At 41.1% G+C, this 18,994-nt stretch overlaps 1 protein-coding gene across 1 annotated transcript; it reads right to left on the bottom strand.

Annotated features, from left to right (window-relative positions):
- Positions 1-3,333: 3,333 nt before the first annotated feature.
- On the bottom strand, positions 3,334-18,638 carry ZSCAN12 (zinc finger and SCAN domain containing 12). The gene is made up of 5 exons (XM_060163448.1): positions 18,551-18,638; positions 17,217-17,703; positions 13,043-13,187; positions 10,368-11,514; positions 3,334-3,467 (listed from the first exon to the last, which is right to left on the bottom strand). The coding sequence occupies exons 2-5, from the start codon at positions 17,637-17,639 to the stop codon at positions 3,347-3,349; spliced, it is 1,836 nt and encodes a 611-aa protein (XP_060019431.1). The 5' UTR covers positions 17,640-17,703; positions 18,551-18,638; the 3' UTR covers positions 3,334-3,346.
- Positions 18,639-18,994: the final 356 nt, after the last annotated feature.

The following is an 18,994-nucleotide window of genomic DNA, read 5'->3' as shown; positions in this document are numbered from 1 at the left end:
AGAATTCTTTCCTCTTTTAGCCTGTAGGTTTTAGAACTGAAAAGAATAATAAACAAATTACTTAAAGTATTAGCCTTCAGGATATTATGTGTTATCTATAAGGGAAAATACCTCTATTATTATCTGTCAATAAGTTATATGTGAAATATCTTTTTTAAAATAAATTTATTTATTTTATTATTTATTTATCTTGGCTGCGTTGGGTCTTTTGTTGCTGTGCACGGGCTTTCTCTAGTTGTGGTGAGCGGAGGCTACTCTTCGTTGCAGTGCACGGGCTTCTCATTGCAATGGCTTCTCTTGTTGCGGAGCACGGGCTCTAGGCACACGGGCTTCAGTAGTTGCGGCACACGGGCTCTAGAGCACAGGCTCAGTAGTTGTGGTGGCCGGGCTTAGCTGCTCCGCAGTATGTGGGATCATCCCGGACCAGGGCTCGAACCCATGCCCCCTGCATTGGCAGGCGGATTCTTAACCACTGCGCCCCCAGGGAAGCCCTCTTTTTCTATCTTTAAAAAAACAAAAACAAAAACAAAAACACCAAATCTGAGAAATATATACTCTGTGAATGACACCTGTATGGACTTCTGTTGCGAGAACACAGAGGCAGTGCCAAATTTAGGAAAGCAGCCAACGTCCAACAATTCAGTGACGTGGTTCCTTTCATTATGTTTACTGAAACTTTAATAATGTCATTTTTGTGCCCTGATGTACTCATACAAGCCTATTTAGCCCATAAAAATAATATATATATGTGTATATATATATAGTTACAATAAACAGTAAACAATATTGTTTACACTTGAATGAATTTAAGATATGAGATTAGAGTGGACATGGGAAAATAACATGTCCCCAGTAAAGAGATAATCATCTCAGAGATAGTGTCACAAGTCCAGGGATGCAGGTAAACAACTTAATTTCAAAAGTCCTGGTTGCTTATGTTTACAGACTCCTTTGAGAAGCGAAAAGAACTTCTGACTTTTCCATTTCTTGACTTGAGACGTTCATTGAATGTTTTTAGTGGCTACAATGGGAAATTTAAGATATCCATTCCCCATACATCTTACCCATTTACATTAATTATATTAATTTTCCAATATCATGGAGACTATTGTTGAGGCTTGATGTCTGTCCATACAACTTCCCACAATATTCTCATTTAAAAGAGCCTCCCTAATATGGACTCACTGCTGTTTACTAAGGCCCAACCTCTATCTGAAGACTTTTCCATACTCATCACACTGTCAGTTTTTCTTTAGTGTGATTTCTCCAATGCTGAATAATGCTGGTGATCCCGTGGAAAACATTTCCACGTTCATCACGTTTGTAAGATCTATCTCCTATGTGGATTCTCTAGTGCAGTCAGTCCTGACTTCTGGGTGAAGGCCTTCCTTCCTACTCCCTTCACATACGGTTCTATAAGGTTTCCATGCTGAATAAAGGCATCCTTACAGTCATCACATTTTATGCAGTCTCTTGCTCGTGTGGATTTTCTGATATCAAATAAGGCTGCTTTGGCTGATGTCAAATACAACTTTCCCACATTCCTTATACTGATAGCATTTTCCCCTGTGATGGATTTCCTAGTGGGAAAGGAGGGACCCACTGTAAACAAAAGCTTTTCCAAAAGTGTTGCTCTCAGAGACATTCTCTTTGGTATGTACTTCCTAATGCTGAATAATGACTCATCAGTAACTAAAGCTTTTACTAACTTACTGCATTGATGCTGTAATTTTACAGATTCCCCCCACATGATTTAGCATCTTCAGAAATTTTTTTGTGTTGGAGACAAGTCCTTATTTTCATTCTCAGTAACACCATCTAAAAAAAATGCACAGACAATTCAAATGTCAGTTGTCTCTTCCGCTGAGATCATGAGACTTATGATGAGAAACAGCGATAAAAATAAAACCCAGTTTTATCTAAAGTGCATGCCTTTTAAGTATCCCTAAACTACCAATTCAATTTTGAAAAGCACGCAAGAAGGCATGTGAAGTTCCAGTTTGAGAAGAGACAGCTGGACCGTCAGAAAGAGACTGGAAGAGCATACAGAATTTTCTCACAAAATGTGACAAAGAATAAGAAAGGTATAATCAAAAAAGTTAAGAAGAGATCAGTTTCAATCTGGAGGTGAAAAAAAGGGAATATCATGAAACCAAGAGAAATTTTAATTTGCTAAAGGGTAGTTAAAAGTACCATTTACACCAAATGAATGTACCTAGGCCACTAGTATAGACAAAATGCTCCATAAATGTTTGTTAAATGGATCAACAAACAATGGCACATAATAAAAGTTAACTTGAAACAACAGGCAGATCAGTTTCAAAATGCATACTATTTTGATGTGGGGAAATCAGTAAACTGGAAAAATAACAGTAGGGAAAATAATTTTTTCAGTTAATATGCAGGATTAAAAGATAAGAAAAACATTTTTAAGCTAAAGGAGTTGAATAGGTCAAAACAATAACAAAACAAAACACAGACACCTCCCAAATATTACCCAGAGTTTCTACCTAAAGAATTGGGCAAAGAGACCGGTAGGGGCAAGGTTTCCAGGGAAAGGACACTAACAAGAGTTCTAAAAACCTTCTTTTCAAGGATGTCTTCTTTCTCTGCAGACATTCTTTCTCATCTGCTTTCCATTTCATAAGGCAATAACGTGAGAGTTAAACTAAGATAGGGTCTTAACAGACTGGACCTGACACCTCTTGATTCCAGGGTACTATCTTGCCATAAGCATACCTTGTTCTATCTGGGCCCTAAAAGCAATGGGATGAAGATGGTCTTGGAAAATTGAATTTGAAGCTGTCCTTCAGTAAAAACACCCAAATAACAAAAAAACCCCAATATAGGCAGAGAAGGCTTCAGAGGTGTACATGAATACCCGGTGGAATTAAAGCCCATGAGGGAGATACTGGGTTATGGCTCCAGAGACATCTGGTGGATCCTAAAGTTGTTTTGCTGCTTTCTGTTCTATTCCTGAAGCCTTTCACTAGTCAAGCCATAAATGATCCTCCCAACCCTTCCCACCTGACGGCTTGTCCTTCAAGCTGTCTCTTCAACCTCTCTAGCATAACTGATGCCTCTTCTCTACGTTCTGAATGATATTATCCTCCTTAGGTCTGCAGCTCTACAGGCAGAGGTCAGGACCTGCTTCAGCGCCTGCTCCTTGGTCTGTATTTCTGGTCTCAGCATCTGTGGGGAGAGCTCCCCGAGTCTTCTGGCAGCCCTGTGAGGTCCAAATATCTCTTTCCTGGTAGCAACAACTTAAAGTTGGAAGACAGATTTTGTTTTGCCAGTCTGATTCTTGGTCCCAGGCACAGCCCTCTCCCTCTACCATCAGTCACTATTAGAGATCTTTCCTGCAAGAAGAATGCCATTCTGGAATAAGCGAGCTCAGGAGAAGATTCACTCCAGCTTGGGGTTCACACTGATTTTTCAGAAGTATATCCTTGTAGCTAGTCTTCTTCCTGAGGCATAGAACAACACTGTTAACAGAAACTCTAAATTTTATTTAGCTCTTACCCAAGAACTCACTTACCTGACAACGCACTGAAATAAAAAAGGAACTCTGTCAGAAAGCTAAAAAAATTAGAAGACAGAGTGGGAGTGACTGCAAATTATTAGTAAACACTATCTGCTATAATCTCTTACTTCCTAGTTTAAGTTAATAAAGCTTGAGAGAAAGACCATGACCCTCCTTCCTTTGGTTCTCCCCTTCTAAGAATCCCAAATAGTAAAGAACATTAGAGATCAGAAAATAATGGCTAATATTTATTGAAAATTGACTGTGAATTTACTCATCTAAGCAGATTTTATCATTCCACTGACAGATCAATGATACTGAAGCACAGAAGGATTAAGTAATTTGCTAAAAGTCAAACAAGTGGATTCTATGTCGTTCCTTGTATTCCGACTTATTCTAGGGAGTCATGAGTGGGATCATCTCAAAGGAACCCAACTTCCCTTTTACCAAATTGGGATTCCAGACCTTCCTCTTTTTCTCAACAGCCCCAATAACCTAAGACAACTCAGGACTTGGAAGCCATCTTTAACTTTCGCCTGCAACTCAATTCGTCCGACTGAACTTCACCGGAGTCCCTAAAGGGCCGAATCACACACTGAGTCGAAGCCGGAGTCCACGATCCCTCTAGCACCACCACTTACGACCCAAAAGCCAAAAGAACTCGCAGTTCTAGGCCTGAGGCTGTCAACAATGCCTCACCCTCAGGTCTCCTCTAGGAATCTGGAGGTTCTCTCCTCTCTGTGGTTGCCCGGCAGCATCCCCGCCCCTGCTGAGTAGCGCAGGCTCGGGCAGCTAGGTCAGGTAACTCCAAGGGCCTGCGCTCTGAGGCTGGGGCAAGGCAGACTCCGCCCAGGGTCCGCATCCCCCCGCCCCGCCCCCCCCCACCCCGCACCGTACGCAGAACTTAAGAAGAGCAACTCAAGACAAAAAGGGAAACTCCTTAGCTGCTAATTATCTTTAACAGGGGTGGAGACAAAAGATAGGAAAATCTTTCCTTGCCAGTTTAGGCAATGTTTATCTCCTGCCAGCCACTGTTCATTAGTTCCCAAGGTAAGAAAGTAAAAGTAGACCTGAGCAGGAGCTTTAATCCCAGCGGCAACAACGCAGCAGTCCTGGGAAAAATGCAGCGCAGTTACAGGTAATTTCTGGCCTGGGGCTGGAGCATCTAGAGGCAACGCATTTGAGAGAGCTCATTGAGAGAGCCCACGGCAATAGAACAATAGCAAACGGCTATAATGCACTTAGGTGCTAACCACTGTTCTAAGCACTTTATATAAACCCCCCATTTATCCGTATAACAATTATCCTCCCTAGGTCTGCAGCTCCCCAGGCAGAAGTAGGTACTATTATCGATATTTTACATTATGAGGAAATGAGATTAAGTCGCTTGCTCAAAGTCATTGAGCTAGAGTTTGGCTACAGCAAGCTGAAGAGTTCCTAAATTTCCTCCTCCTTTATCAGGGATGAAATAGTGATATACCTACTCTTAAATATTTCACTTAAGTAGGCTGAGCTGAGGCGCTAGATCAAAAAGTAAGATACGCATATCAAGCTTAGACAGGAATAATGACGATCTGCATAAATCAGAGGTGACAAATGGCCTCCTCTTAGGAATCCTCGGGACACCCAGGACCAGGCCATTTGGGCTTAAGAAGATGATTGGTAAAGCAAACATATATTCCCCAAAGATCACCTTGAACTGTGATGGGTGAAAACTCTGGGAGCCTTGACTGATGGGTTTTCAGACCTGGAAAAGGTCTTTCATAAGTGTGGGAAAAGAATCAACTGTTTACAAGAAATCAAGGGATAAAGGCTGGCTCTCAATAATGATCTCACAATGTGGGCTAGGGAGCTAAGCAACTGAGAAGTTTCAGACACTTACCGTGGTTGGCTTTGTCAAAATCAAATTATATGTATATAAAAGTATATGTATAAAGTAAAAATTAGAAACATTTTATATAAAATATATCCATACCTACTTTTTATATACAAATATGATATAAAAATACTATGTATAAGAAATAAGGTGCAAGAACTCCTTACCAGTTATACCCAGAAACATCGGAAGGAGAGAGGACCCAAAGAAATTCTAATAAAATGATGAACTGCTGGAGGGGCTTTAAAATGTAATATTTTCAGTGTGAAAGGTTGAAAGTTGAGAAAGTTCAATTAAAGTTATCAAAATGATTAACCCTATATTAAACAAACACTTGTTGCTCAAATAAATTCTGTGCTTGTGGAGTCAGGAGGGGCATCTGAAAGAACTATTTTATATAATATATACTTATCTATGTTTTTTTTAATCCAAGAAGTGGTACTAGCTACAAATATAAAAACTTTTAAAAACCCTCATCAAAGGTATATCCATAGTGAGTTATTGCATAGATCCACAATGGGGACATCTCTCTAATCTTTATATTAGTCAGATATCCCTTATTCTGTCAGAATAATGCAGAGAATAATGGTTCTAAGCTAGGAATGTGATCCTTTCCTATAAAGAGCTCATCTTTAAAGTGAAATGTCTCCCGCAGACACCCTCATTGTGCAGGCAACAAGAATTAGGGCTGATATTTATGCTGGCCCAAACTTCATCCAAGATTTAGTATGCAAGAGGATGGGGATATTATTACCTTTGGTGTTTGGACCCAGGACTCTGTAGTTTCTTAAGTATTTTCCAGAATACTGATAGGAATTGAAATTTTTCTATGGGTAATAACTCAAAGCACTGAATACCACTGCAACATGCAGTTCGTTCATCTGAAATAAACAGAGGAAGAGTGGGCTCTGAAACTGCTTAGTTAGTATCTTGGTCCCACCACATACTAACTTTGTGACCTCAAGCAGCTTTATTGATTTGTTTCCCCAGCTAAAAATGAAACAATGTGAGTAAAGCATTTACTAATGTCCGGCCCTTAGTAAGCAGTTAACAATTACATAATACTGTTAATAAATCCTTTCCTCTACTCCTAAAGATTGCCAATAATAAGACTTTGACTGTTAACAACTTTACAATCACTGGATATTAACGAAAGAGGCTACTTCTGTTCTGAGTATAGGAGTGCAGAGTTTTTCTAAGTGCTTCTATCTGATTCCTCCATCCTCACCATGCCCCATGGTGAGGATTCCTCCATCCTCCATCACCATGCCCATGAGATTTCTCAATCCCAGAGCCCTGCTCAGCACCCTTGTTTTTTTGTTTGCTTTTGTTTTTTTTCAAAAGGGGCCCATCTTCCTTCCCTTCACAGTCCCTTTCTATTACACTCTCTGGAACCCTTTTGTGATTGTCAGGTTACTTTTTCATCCAAAGCCCATGTTTAAGCTCATTTTACTTTTCACTGCTTTAGAAATTTGATTCTCCCCCAACCTCTCCAGGTGCTTTTTGCCTTAAACGCTCAATATTTTGTTTACCTTCAATCAATCAGAAAACAGAGGCTAGTCAATCTTATTCTCATCCTTAATGTTATTTCTAAGCTGCTGCTTCATGATTCATTTGAGTTTTATACCAGTTGTTCTACCTGGCTATTGTATTACTGGCTGCCATTACTTCTCTTGTGGACTTGCTTCACTTTCATACTCTTTTCTTTCCATCCTGCCTCCTGTTATTGATGACTTGAAAATCCACATAGATGAACTGCTTCAAGGGACCCTGATTTCCTAGGTACTGTCATTGTCACACCACATCTTTTATAAAGATGTACTCCTGACTTCATCTCAAGGCATTTTCTGTTCACCGCACTCCCCAATTCCATATCTAACACGTCATGTCCTCCACTTGCCCCTCAGGGCCTTCAACTTCGCTGCGTGGCCAATTTAGTTCCAGATAGTAACCTTATATCTTCTCCTTTTCTAGGACTAGTTTGACCCCCTTTGATGCCCACCTGGAAACCCCATGCCACTCTGCCCTTTTTTTTGGTTCTACAACTGTATTTAAGCACAAGAAACCACCAGAACAAAACCCCATTTATTTTTAAATAAGTTACGAACTGTATTCTTCTACGTAATAGGCATATTCTATTGTTCTGGGTCTTTGTTTATGGTTCCTTTATAATATTACTTAAGAGAGTTATAGGCAAATGAAGGAACCTATGTGCACTGAGAGGACATGTTAAGCAGAGGCTGAACTGGAGAGACTGCAAGTAACAGCATGGAGAGTAGACAGCAAGTTTAAAATAAGGATTGCATTCCATCGAGCAGTCAGATTAAAGAGAGAGGCTCTGAAATTATGAGGAGCAATTTCAGTTTGGAAAACATGTTTGTGAAATCAGATTAGATGACAAGTATGGACAGCATCAGTTTGGTAAAGAGATGTTCTCATGAAGGCTCTTGTTACTAAGTCAAGTCCCCTCCAAAGAGACGAATTTACATGAGAGAAATTTGAGACAGGGAAACCTTAGGTAGGGAATAGGCCTCATATACTTACAGCTACAGAGCTCTCAGGGCTCAGTTCTAGGATCCTTGTTCGTTTCCCAGACATAAAAAAAATTAGGTTTCCAATCCTAGCTGCCTCAATGCCTGGTGCACAACTCCAGTGTTGGTCTTATGAAAAAGCCTAAGCAGTCCTCAACTTGTGAATGAGTTGTTTTTTAAATGTTCATTTGCTTTCCTATGTTGTGAACTCAGAGTTTTCCCACAGTCAACGTAAATCTAATCCCAAAAGCCAATGTGACACATAATATGCCTAAGTTATAGCACTAACACCATTATCATTTTCATGGGAAAATGTGCTCACAATTACAATTTAGAAAGCTAGGAACATATATATTTCTATAGGACTAGGGACTCTACTAGTTCCAAGCCAGTGATATTCCTATGTCCTATATAGGGATTACGGACGGAGGGGCAAGAGACTAGGGCACTAGGGAAATGGGGGTAGAGTATATTATAGGAGTAGAGAGACGGGATAAAGACAGGGCTGGGCAGAAAGGTAGTTAGGAATAGTTAAAGAATGGTGATTACCCTTCTTTTTCCTCTCCTTCCTCTTTTGTCACTATCCTACCACTTCAAACCCACTGACCAGCTAGAGGTGAAGGGAGATGAGGGGACTGAAGTTGTGTGGGGTGAGGTGGGAAGGCAGTCCTAGAAATTGTGGAGTTTGCTGCAGCAACGTAGAAAGGGAAATAAAAGGATATCTCAGTAGAGATCAAATATGACTTCTGTAAATAAAAAGATAAACAGACCAGGAGCTGTGTGTACTTCTTTGTGGCTTGCCTGCTATCCACTACAATGATCATCACAGGTTCTCATCAAAAACAGAATTGTTTACTCAGTAATATACGGGTAATGTCAACCAGTTTTTGGTTGATTTGTTGTTTTCTGAAGCCCCAAGGCAAAGAATCACTAATCTTTGGCTCTTTTATGTGCTCAAGAAGGTATACAAACCAAAAAATTATAAGCCAGTTCTCTCAAGAAATTATTAGGGGATTCAGAACACAATGGTCACTACAGAGGTGGGAAAAAAGGGAAGCGTAAAACAGGGAACACCACCAGCACCCCGCCCCTAAAACACACATACACACAAGCCTTGCACTCAGAAGAACCTTGGGAGCCTTGGAATATAGGTCAGTCTTTTTTGAAACATTTAAATTTGAAGGGACAGAAAGGCCATCTTGAAGACCTAGTTTTTAGGCATGATGGTGGTCTAATTCCCTGTTCATTGTAAAGACCTGGTGGCTCATGTCCCCTAAAGGGCTTTCCTCATGCTAAAACTCTGCAGCGGCCTGTGTTCATGCTTCCTCACTTCACTGGCAACCACGAAGGTAGCAGTGATTCAGCGCAACGTTTCTCAAAATTTAGAGTACATCAGGTGACTGTGGAGCTATAAAAATGAAGATTCTCAATCCCCATCTCAGACCTAATGAAGCACAGTATCTGACTGGGACTCAGGTATGTTAAACAAGCTCCACAGGTGATTCTGATGTTCACTGATGTTGAGGAATCACTAGTGTAACGAACAGGACTTGAAGTCACAAAACTGCACTTACGCTGCTGGTCTTTTCCTTTGTGTGATATTGTAGCTGTGTCACCATCTCCATAAGCAAGAGTATCCTCATTTTTAAAATGGAGAATAATTTTAATTTATAGAAATATTTTAGGAATTCAATGAGAAAAGTGCTTTGTAAGTGTCAAAGCATTAGGTGAAATTATTGGCATTCTAACCCTCCCAGAGTCTGTCCTCAAGCTGTTTCCAACATAGTGCCATCAACTGCCCAGTCTGAATGAACTCTACTTTAGGCTGGCTAGTCTTGTCATTGATGCTTCCAAACTACATGCACTCTGCTTACATTTGTTCTACCCTAAATGTTTTCTCCCTTTTGCCTTCCAAATATCCCCATCAAAACTTTATCTTAAATAAAGTCTTTCCTGACCACTTCAGGTAACAGTGATCTGTCCTTCAGAATTTATAGCTTGCCAAGTGCCACTTAATTCTACACTACTTTGAGCATCAATTCTATTGTCCTATAGTCTTGACTAAACAGTGGACCTTATATATCCCAAACTAGGTTGTAAACTCTTTGAGAAAAGGAATCTGGTGTTATGCTCCTTGTTCTCCACAGCACCTAATGAAATGGGCAGCAGAGTGTATTTTTTATGAAATATCCGAAGTTACCTTATAGCAATAGTGACTAACATTTTGTCCTAAATCATCTCAAAGCTAGTATTTCTCTCCAGCCTGCACTCTGTGAGACAGCTTCCCTGCAGTCTTCACACAGAACCAGAGTTTTCTGCTTTGTGGGTAGTCTGCTGTTGAGTAAGAGCTGAGTTCTGCCTAAACGACTCCCCACACTCTTTACATTTATAGGGACCACCTCTATTATGGATTCTCTGGTGTTTACTAAGATCTGACCTCTGTCTGAAGGCTTTGCCACATTCGTCACATTGGTAGGGTTTCTCCCCAGTGTGGATTCTCTGATGCTGAATGAGACTGGTGATTCCTCGGAAGGCATTCCCACACTCATCGCATTTGTAGGGCTTCTCTCCGGTGTGGATTCTCTGATGTTCCGTGAGGACTGATCTTTGAGTGAAAGCCTTTCCACACTTATCACATTTATAGGGTCTCTCTCCAGTGTGAATTCGTTGATGTTCTGTAAGACTTGTCCTCTGAATAAAGGCTTTTCCACATACATCACATTTGTAGGGTTTCTCCCCAGTGTGGATTCTCTGATGCTGAATAAGGCCACTCTGACTGAAGGACTTCCCACATTCCTTACACTGATAGCATTTTTCTTTGTGGTGGATCTCCTGATGGGAAACAAGGGAGGAGTTATAAACAAAGGCCTTTCCACACTCGCTGCACTCATAGGGCTTTGCCCCAGTATGGACTCCTTGATGCTGGGTAAGAATTGAACGCCGACTAAAACTTTTATTACACTGAGTACAATGATAAGGTTTGTCTCTTGTGTGGATTTTGAGATGGTGAAAGAGACCTGCTTTCTGGCTAAAGGCTTTGCCACATTCATTACAGTGGTAGTGTTTCTCTCCTGTGTGAAGTCTCTGATGTTGATTAAGAGCTGACCACCGGCCAAAGGCTTTGCCACACTCATTACATTTATATGGTTTCTCTCCCGTGTGTATTATTTTGTGTCGAATAAGCACAGTTCTCCCACGGAAAGTTTTTCCACATTCTTCGCATTTGTAGGGCCTGTCTCCAGTATGGATCCTCTGATGTTCTACGAAGCATGAGTGTTGACTAAAAGCTCTTCCACAGTCATCACATTCATAAGGCTTTTCTCCTGGACAGACTCTCTGGTGTTCAGAAAGGTCTGAGTTCTCAGTCAAACTTACTCCATTTTCATCACATGTATGTTGTTTATCTTCCCTGGAGTATCCAGAAGACTCTCCTATTTTTTCTTCAGGTTCATAAGTTTTTTCATACCTAGCTGACTGAGACATTTCATTTTCAAATTTGCTAGATATATTCCCATATGGTTTCATTTCTTCAGAAACTTCTTGCTTTAAATTCCTATACTCATTTCCAGTCTCAACATCTGAAACTAAAAATGGATCATAAATGTTAACTAGTTTCTTGTGATAGCAAATAGCAACTTCACTAGGCAACATAAACTTATTCAAGTGAAAAATTACATAAGAACCTAGAGTTCCTGCATGACTATAAAATGGCACTAGAATATACAACAGACTAATAAACAAAGCATTCCAAAAACTGTTAAGGAGAAAAGCAATAACCCAATAGAAAACTTGGCAAAGAAAAAAACTGATGGTTTCCAGGAAAAGAAATACAATAGTTCTTAAACACAAGAAAAGATGCTCCACCTCACAATAAGAGAAAAGCAAATTTAAACAATATTGAGTATAATTTTCACCCATCAGATTTGCCAATAGCTTGATATAACACTATGTTCACGACATGGATATCATACATTGCCAGTGAGAGTGTAAACTGACCCAAGCTTTACAGAGGGCAAGTTGACAATATATATAAACATTACAACTATATATATAAAACCTTTGACCTAGTAATTCCGCACAGAAGAATTTATGCTACAGATATACTCACACATACAGTTATTTACCACAGCACTATTTGTTACAGTAAAAGAGCTGGGCCAACTTAAGTGTCATCAGCAGGGGAAGTTAACTGCATGATATATCCATACATTTTAATATTAAACACCTGTTAAGAAATAAAAAATGCAAGCTTCTACAATCTTAGTGATAAAGAGGGGAAAATATATTTGAATATGGAAAACATACATATATGATTAAAAAATCTCTAGAAGGACACACAAGAAACTAGTAACAGTGACAACCTATTTCAGAATAGGGGTAAGGAGACCAAATGGCTAGGGAAATTGAGTGGAATGAAAACTTTTCACTGGGTAACTTTAAATTATTATTTTTTGGACCCTGTGAATTTTCACCTATTTAAAAAAAATAAATGAAAAAAAAATAGAGGAAATAGAAATAAGGAAGGTACTGAGTCTTTCACCCCTTCACTAACTTTGAACATTCTACCCCATTTGCTTTATTACTCCTTCTCTTTATAAGAGTAATACATACACACACACACACACACACACACACACACACACACACACACACACACACACACACACACACACACACACACACACACACACACACACACACTTTTTCTTTCCCTGCACCACCTGAGAGTTAGCTGCAGACATCATGGAGCAAAGGTTTATTTAAGTGAAGGAGGCAGGAGATAGTCGAATTGGAAGATAATGGTACTGTCTGCTAGGATAAAGGCTAAAAATAGCAGGGAGGTCAGTACAGAGGAAAATAACTGTCAGAAGAACTAAACTAAGTGATTTCAAATAAAATACAGCCAGAATTTAAAAAATATTAATATAAAGAGAAAAAAAGAGCTGTAGAGTGACAAACCAGGCTGCCTGAGGTCTACACATGAGCCGTCTGATTTCTAGAGAGACTTTCCTGACTTTAATGATCAGAAACAGCACAAAGTACAAAAGAGCCCCAGTGCCCTGTGTTAGCCCCATCTTCCCCTTCCTCCCAAGGTGGGTCTTTCTTCTTTACCTTGCTTCTTCTGGGCTTCAAGTTCTGGAGATTCACACTTTAGCTGGGCTTTCACAGACGGGAGGGACATTCTGGGTTCTTGTTCTGTTCTTAGAGCTACCATCTCCTGCAAGAACATTTCCTGTTCCTCAGTGTGGACTGAGACCTGAGGTAGATGAGATATAACTGAGATACTCACTCTGATAACATTAAACAGAACAGTATACTATTCATGGCAGTGGCACCCAGCCCTCTGAAACTTGAAATAAACTTCTTTCCAGATATCAGCTTACCATAATCCTACTCATTCTTCAAGGCCAACATAAATGTCACCTCCTCTGAGAAACCTTCCCTTCCCCAGCTGGAAGTAATTTCCCCTATTCTTAACAGTTAAAGAATGTTGACTGTGCCCCCTTTTACTTCTTTGTCTATGCTCAAAGAAATGGAGAAATAAAAGAGAAAAAAAAAAAAAAGAAAAGAGAGAAGGAAAAGAAGGTAAAAAGAGGCAGAAAGGAGGGGAAAAGAACTTAGGGGGAAATAAAACAGAAGTGAGAAAGAAGGAAAGGAAAGGGGAAAAGTAAAGGGAGAAAGTAAAAGTGAAAGTAAAGAAAGGAAGGGAAAAAAGGAAAAGGAGAGAAATCTCTTCCATATTTACCCCAAAAGCTGTTCCTAATAGACTCTGCTCTTCTGAGGTCCCCACCCCACTTCTTTCTGGGAGATGATCTTATTTTCTATTTATCTAAGATCACAATCATCTCAAAAAATCATCTCCCCTTCACTTTATCTATCTCCACGCTCATATTCTTCTCCTTCCCTTGTATCTTAAAGGAAGATGTCTTTTCTTTTTCAAGGCTTGTATCTACTTTTGCCTTCAATCTCATCCTTTTCCACTTCCCTTTGACCCCTGCTCCTTCAATTAACTCATTTACTCAGCAATTTCAGCCACTCTGTAGCTTCCACTACTCCACGGGCCCATTTCCTCTTGCATTTAAAAGTAATAGGCTCCCCCAGCATGGTCTTATAAAAAGCAGGGATCTGGAATCACTCTAGTTACTTACTCTGATCCTTAGTTTAGTAGCTCTGTCACCATGGGCTAGAAATTACTCTGAGATTATGACACCATGCCATGTAAAGCACTTCGCACAAGGACTTGGCATATGACAGGCCCTCAAGTTACTTCCCCATTCCCTTCAATGGTTAAATTTTGTAAATAAGCAATCACCATACACTGGCTCTATTTCCCTGACATAGTTTCATTTTGTAATCTCTCCCTCAGAATGAGAGCCAAAATCAGCAGGTACTATCTCAGATGTACAGAAAAAGTTGTTTTGATACTTCAAATTTTGGGGAGGGGAAAGCAAAAAAAGGCCAGTAGAGTGAACTGTGCCTTCTGTCCCTGGATCTTCAGTTAGGCCTCATAAATCAAGCTGTAAACTCCACTAGCTACTCTCAGCAGCCCTCAAGGGAAAGGACTGGTTGGCAATACAAACTCAACATGACTAAAACCAAATTACTTTTGCCTGCACCTGAAAATCCCATTCTTTCTTTTGGTTCTCTTCCTACCTTCCCGGCCACTCCCCAGTTTCCACTGATGGTTACTCCCCTGATGATCCCTTTTTGTCTCATGGCTTTAAATACCACCCATATTCTGGCAAGTCCCAATTTTATATTTCTAGCACAGATTTCCCCCCACTGAATTCCAACTTTTTATATCCAGTTGCTTGCTCAAACTTTCCACTTGGATTCTAATAAGAATCTCAAAATTTACAAATCCAAAACCTAACTCTTGATTCCTTTTACCATCTCAGTGAATGACAAACCCATTCTACCTGATGTTCAGACTAAAACCCTTGGCATAATCTTTAACTCAAGTTCTCTCACATCCCGCAACCTATACAGAAACAAATCCTCTCAAGCTCTACCTTCAAAAGGTATCCAGAATCCAATCACATCTCACCACTTCCACTGCTACTATCCTAGTCCAGGCCACCAGCACCTCTTGCCTGGATTATTGCTTATAGCCACAGCCTCCTAAACTGGTTTCCCTGCTTCTAACTTTGTCCCCTATGCCTCCCCTAGTCCCACCATGAGCCCCAATGCAGAACTTTTCCAAAATAGCAGGTAGTAATTATGTTAAAATTTAAGTCAGATTAAATCTCTCTTCTGCTCAAAATTCTCCAACGACTTTCCATCTCAGAATAAAATCCGAATTCCTTATAATGGCCTACAAGTCCCTTGTATGGTTTGATCTTCTTGTAACTATCTGATTTCATCTCCTCCTTGACAAATACATCTCTACCATGACAAGCACATTCTCACCTTAGGACCTATCCATTTACTACTGATATTTCCCCTGCCTGAACACTCTTATCCTAGATGGCTGCATGGCTTGCTCTTTTAATTCAGATCTCCGCTCTAAATGTCACCCTACCTGAAAATCCTTCCCTGACCAGTCTATTGAAAACTACACAATCTTCATTTCATTCACTATTCCTTTTCTCTGCTTTACTGTTGCTTCTTTAAATATAGAATTTATGACCACCTGATGTATTACACATTTGTTGATTTTTTTGTTTACTGTCTCCTCTCAGTAGACTAAAATCTATCAACGTAAGAGCAGCAACCCTCTACACTTTGTTCACTGGTGCATTCCCAGTGCCTAGTAAACAATAGTCAATAAATATCTGCTGAATGAATGAACTTTTCCCAATCCACCTTCGCCTACAATCTTGCACTCTGTTAGAAGTGTCTCCGTTATGCTCGTCTTTCAAGCTTGAAATCCCTACTGCTTAGCCTAGAATAGACTACTCAGTAAAGAGTTCTCAATTCTTTCTTCCTTCTTTACACCTCTACTCTGTCATCATTTTCAATTAATTCTTACCTAAGACATGCCCTTCCTTCGCAGTCACACTTTCATGACCCTATTTTAAACTTAGATCTTCTTGCCACATGCTCCTTTCCTCTTCAATCTTTGTACTTCAATGCTAGATTATATTTCCTTTTTATTATTTCACCGTTTACACTCTCTATACCAAGCTTTCTTAGCCTTGATTCTACTGACATGCTGGGTCAAATAATTTTTTGTTGTATAAGGCTGTTCTTTCCACTGTGAGATATCTAGCAGCATCCCTGTCCTTTAGCCACTAGATGCCAGGAGTACCTCCCGCCGTTAAGACAACCAAAAATGTTCCATGACATTGCCAAATGCCCTCTGCAGTACAAAATTGTCACCGGGTGAAAACCACTGTCTTTTATCAACGCTAAAACAAAACAAAATAGTCCTATGTAATTTGGTTCTTTTTTATATCTTGGCGTTAGTAAAATTCATTTAGACTCAGAACAGATTAGGAGCTTCTGTCCTACAGAATAAAATCTAAACTCAAGAGGTTGGTATTCAAGGTCCTGGACTCTCTGTGCTCAACTCTTCTACTCACCTTTCCAACTTAACTGGGCTTTCAACTACTCAAAGAAACATGGGTCCCATAACCTGCCCCTCCCTCCTAACTTTCCACTCTGCTCCTACATCTCATTCCTCTGAGATGGTGACTTTGATTTCTCCATCTTTTAATTCTTTTTTTTTTTTTTTTGCGGTACGCAGGCCTCTCACTGTTGTGGCCTCTCCCATTGCGGAGCACAGGCTCCGGACGCGCAGGCTCAGCGGCCATCGCTCACGGGCCCAGCCGCTCCGCGGCATGTGGGATCTTCCCGGACCGGGGCACGAACCCGTGTCCCCGGCATCAGCAGGCGGACCCTCAACCACTGTGCCACCAGGGAAGCCCCTATCTTTTAATCCTTTAATGGAGACAAGGCAGTGGATATATCTGCAAAACCTGATTTCTTAATTATTTGTATTGTTCAGCAGAAGTGATGCCCCTTTCAAGAGGCTGCTGCCCACTTTGTTACCATCATCTCTCTAACATTTTCTCTCTGTCCTACAAGTCTTCTGTTTCTAATGTTTCTGGGCAGCATTTCATCAAACAGAATTTTGTAGCTTAATGCAGAAATACATGATCCTTCTACAGAAAAAATATAAATAAGTTAGGATTATGTTAACCAATGTTCTACGACACTCAGGCCCCTTTCTGATGCACCAAAGTGTCGAGAATACGTTTTGTGAAATAACGTTAGACTTCATTCTGGCCTAGAAATCCCTAATTCATCTTTTCTCAAACAGAAACTACATCTTTGTTCTCACCTGATATCCTGGCTCATCCAACTCTCTCTCTAAATCCTCCAGCACAGTCACCACCTCTTCCCCACTCTGTGGATGCTGTTCCTGGACCCAAGCTTGGAGCTCCTCAGGCAGGATGGTTAGGAATTGCTCCAACACCAGCAGTTCCAGAATCTGCTCTTTTGTGTGTGTCTCTGGCCTCAGCCACTGATGGCAAAGTTCCCGGAGTTGGCTCAAAGCCTCACGGGGTCCAGATGTTTCCTGGTAGCAGAACTGCCTGAAGTACTGTCGGAAGACCTCCCTGCTGTGGGTGGTGTTCTTTTGCATGTTCTGATCCTGTCTGGCGGTACACTTATTTTCCTCCTCCACCTCCTCTTCCTCTATCTTTATTTCCAAAAGTTCATCTTGCTCCTTGTTGGCCTGGATGGACCAAGTAGATGCCATCATAGCTGTGCAAATGCTTATGAATGCTTCAAGCAAGATCTCCTGTGCCGTCTCTTTCTGGCTGGAACTGAAGAAGAAGCCATCATCATTAACACAAACTACACCAAAAACAAAAACTGCAAATTCTAAGAATTTAAAAATGCACTTTGAAAGCCGCCTCCAGGTTAATTTTCTATACGCAGGAAAATACTCTGATAAAAAAAAGACTCAAGAATAGACTAATTTAAAGAGAAATATTAAGTAAAAGGTGCTAAGTTGTTTCAGGACTCTAAGAAAGAAAAGTAAGACTTGGTAGGAAACATTTCCACTTGACGATAGAAAAAAGAACAATTAAACGGAATAAACAAACATTTACGGCAAATAATAATAAAAAGTTGAGACATCCTTGATTAGCTGCTTTTTAAATTTTTTAAATACCCAGATGTCTGGTGTAAATCATTTAGTCATAAAAGCAGCAAAGTCACATGAATTTATTCCCTCAGGAGCCTAATCTCTCTGCTCCTCATTCTTCATTTATCAAGCGAAAAGGCTGAAGACATTGGTCTTTAAGACTTTCTTCTACCCTCGCGTTCTGTGATTTTAAATCTAAAGGCAGGCCCAGGAAAGAGGCCCTAGGACGCCAGTCAGCGTCTGTGACCCAAGACTGTTCAGAAATGTCAGCAGGCGCATAGTTCAAGAAGGGTACACCGCGCGAGACAAGCCCGGGAGGAATGGAGCGCACAGCCGGGTCTCTCCTTCATCCCCGGGCTCCGACCCACTCTCCGAGGGATTGGGGGTCGGGGCTAGCTTCTGCGTCAAGGAGCTTCTCGCGGATCCACCTAGGCAAGTGAGGCCCGGAGGCCGCCCCACTCCAGCCGGGGCCGAGAAGGCCGTAGCACCCCCGCCTGCCGCGTCCGCAGCACAGGACCGCTCACCCGCAGCCCCTGGACGCCAGCAGCGGTTTCTCTCCGGGGACAAGGGGTTGATGCCTCGAACCGCTTCGAAACCAGAACCCACCAGCAGCGACCCATAGAGGCCGGAAGCGGCCGCGAAGTGCGGAAGACCGGTTCACTTCCGCCGCCGCTCTAGGAAGGGGACGGGAGGGGCTCGCAAATTGGTAGATCTCCCGCGCGCCCATGTGAGAGGACAATTGAAGACTCCCAGGCCTGCGGTTTCGCGACATTGTTTTCTCCTGCTCCTCTTCGCCTGGCTAATATCTCCACTTCCCCCGACCCGATGGGCGGTCGAGGCTTGGCGAGCCTACCTGTGCTAGGGAAATCCCATGCTTTTTCCACTCTCACTTTTATTTGGGTTTCTGCACCTTTGATGTTCAAGATGCCTCAAAAGGATGTTTTCCCGAGGTCCTTCCCGACTCAGGA

The sequence above is a fragment of the Lagenorhynchus albirostris genome, chromosome 10 (genome assembly GCF_949774975.1).
Source record: "Lagenorhynchus albirostris chromosome 10, mLagAlb1.1, whole genome shotgun sequence".
NCBI lineage: Eukaryota > Metazoa > Chordata > Mammalia > Artiodactyla > Delphinidae > Lagenorhynchus > Lagenorhynchus albirostris.
The sequence above is the reverse complement of the archived record's forward strand: the minus strand, read 5'-3'. Positions and strand labels throughout refer to the sequence as shown.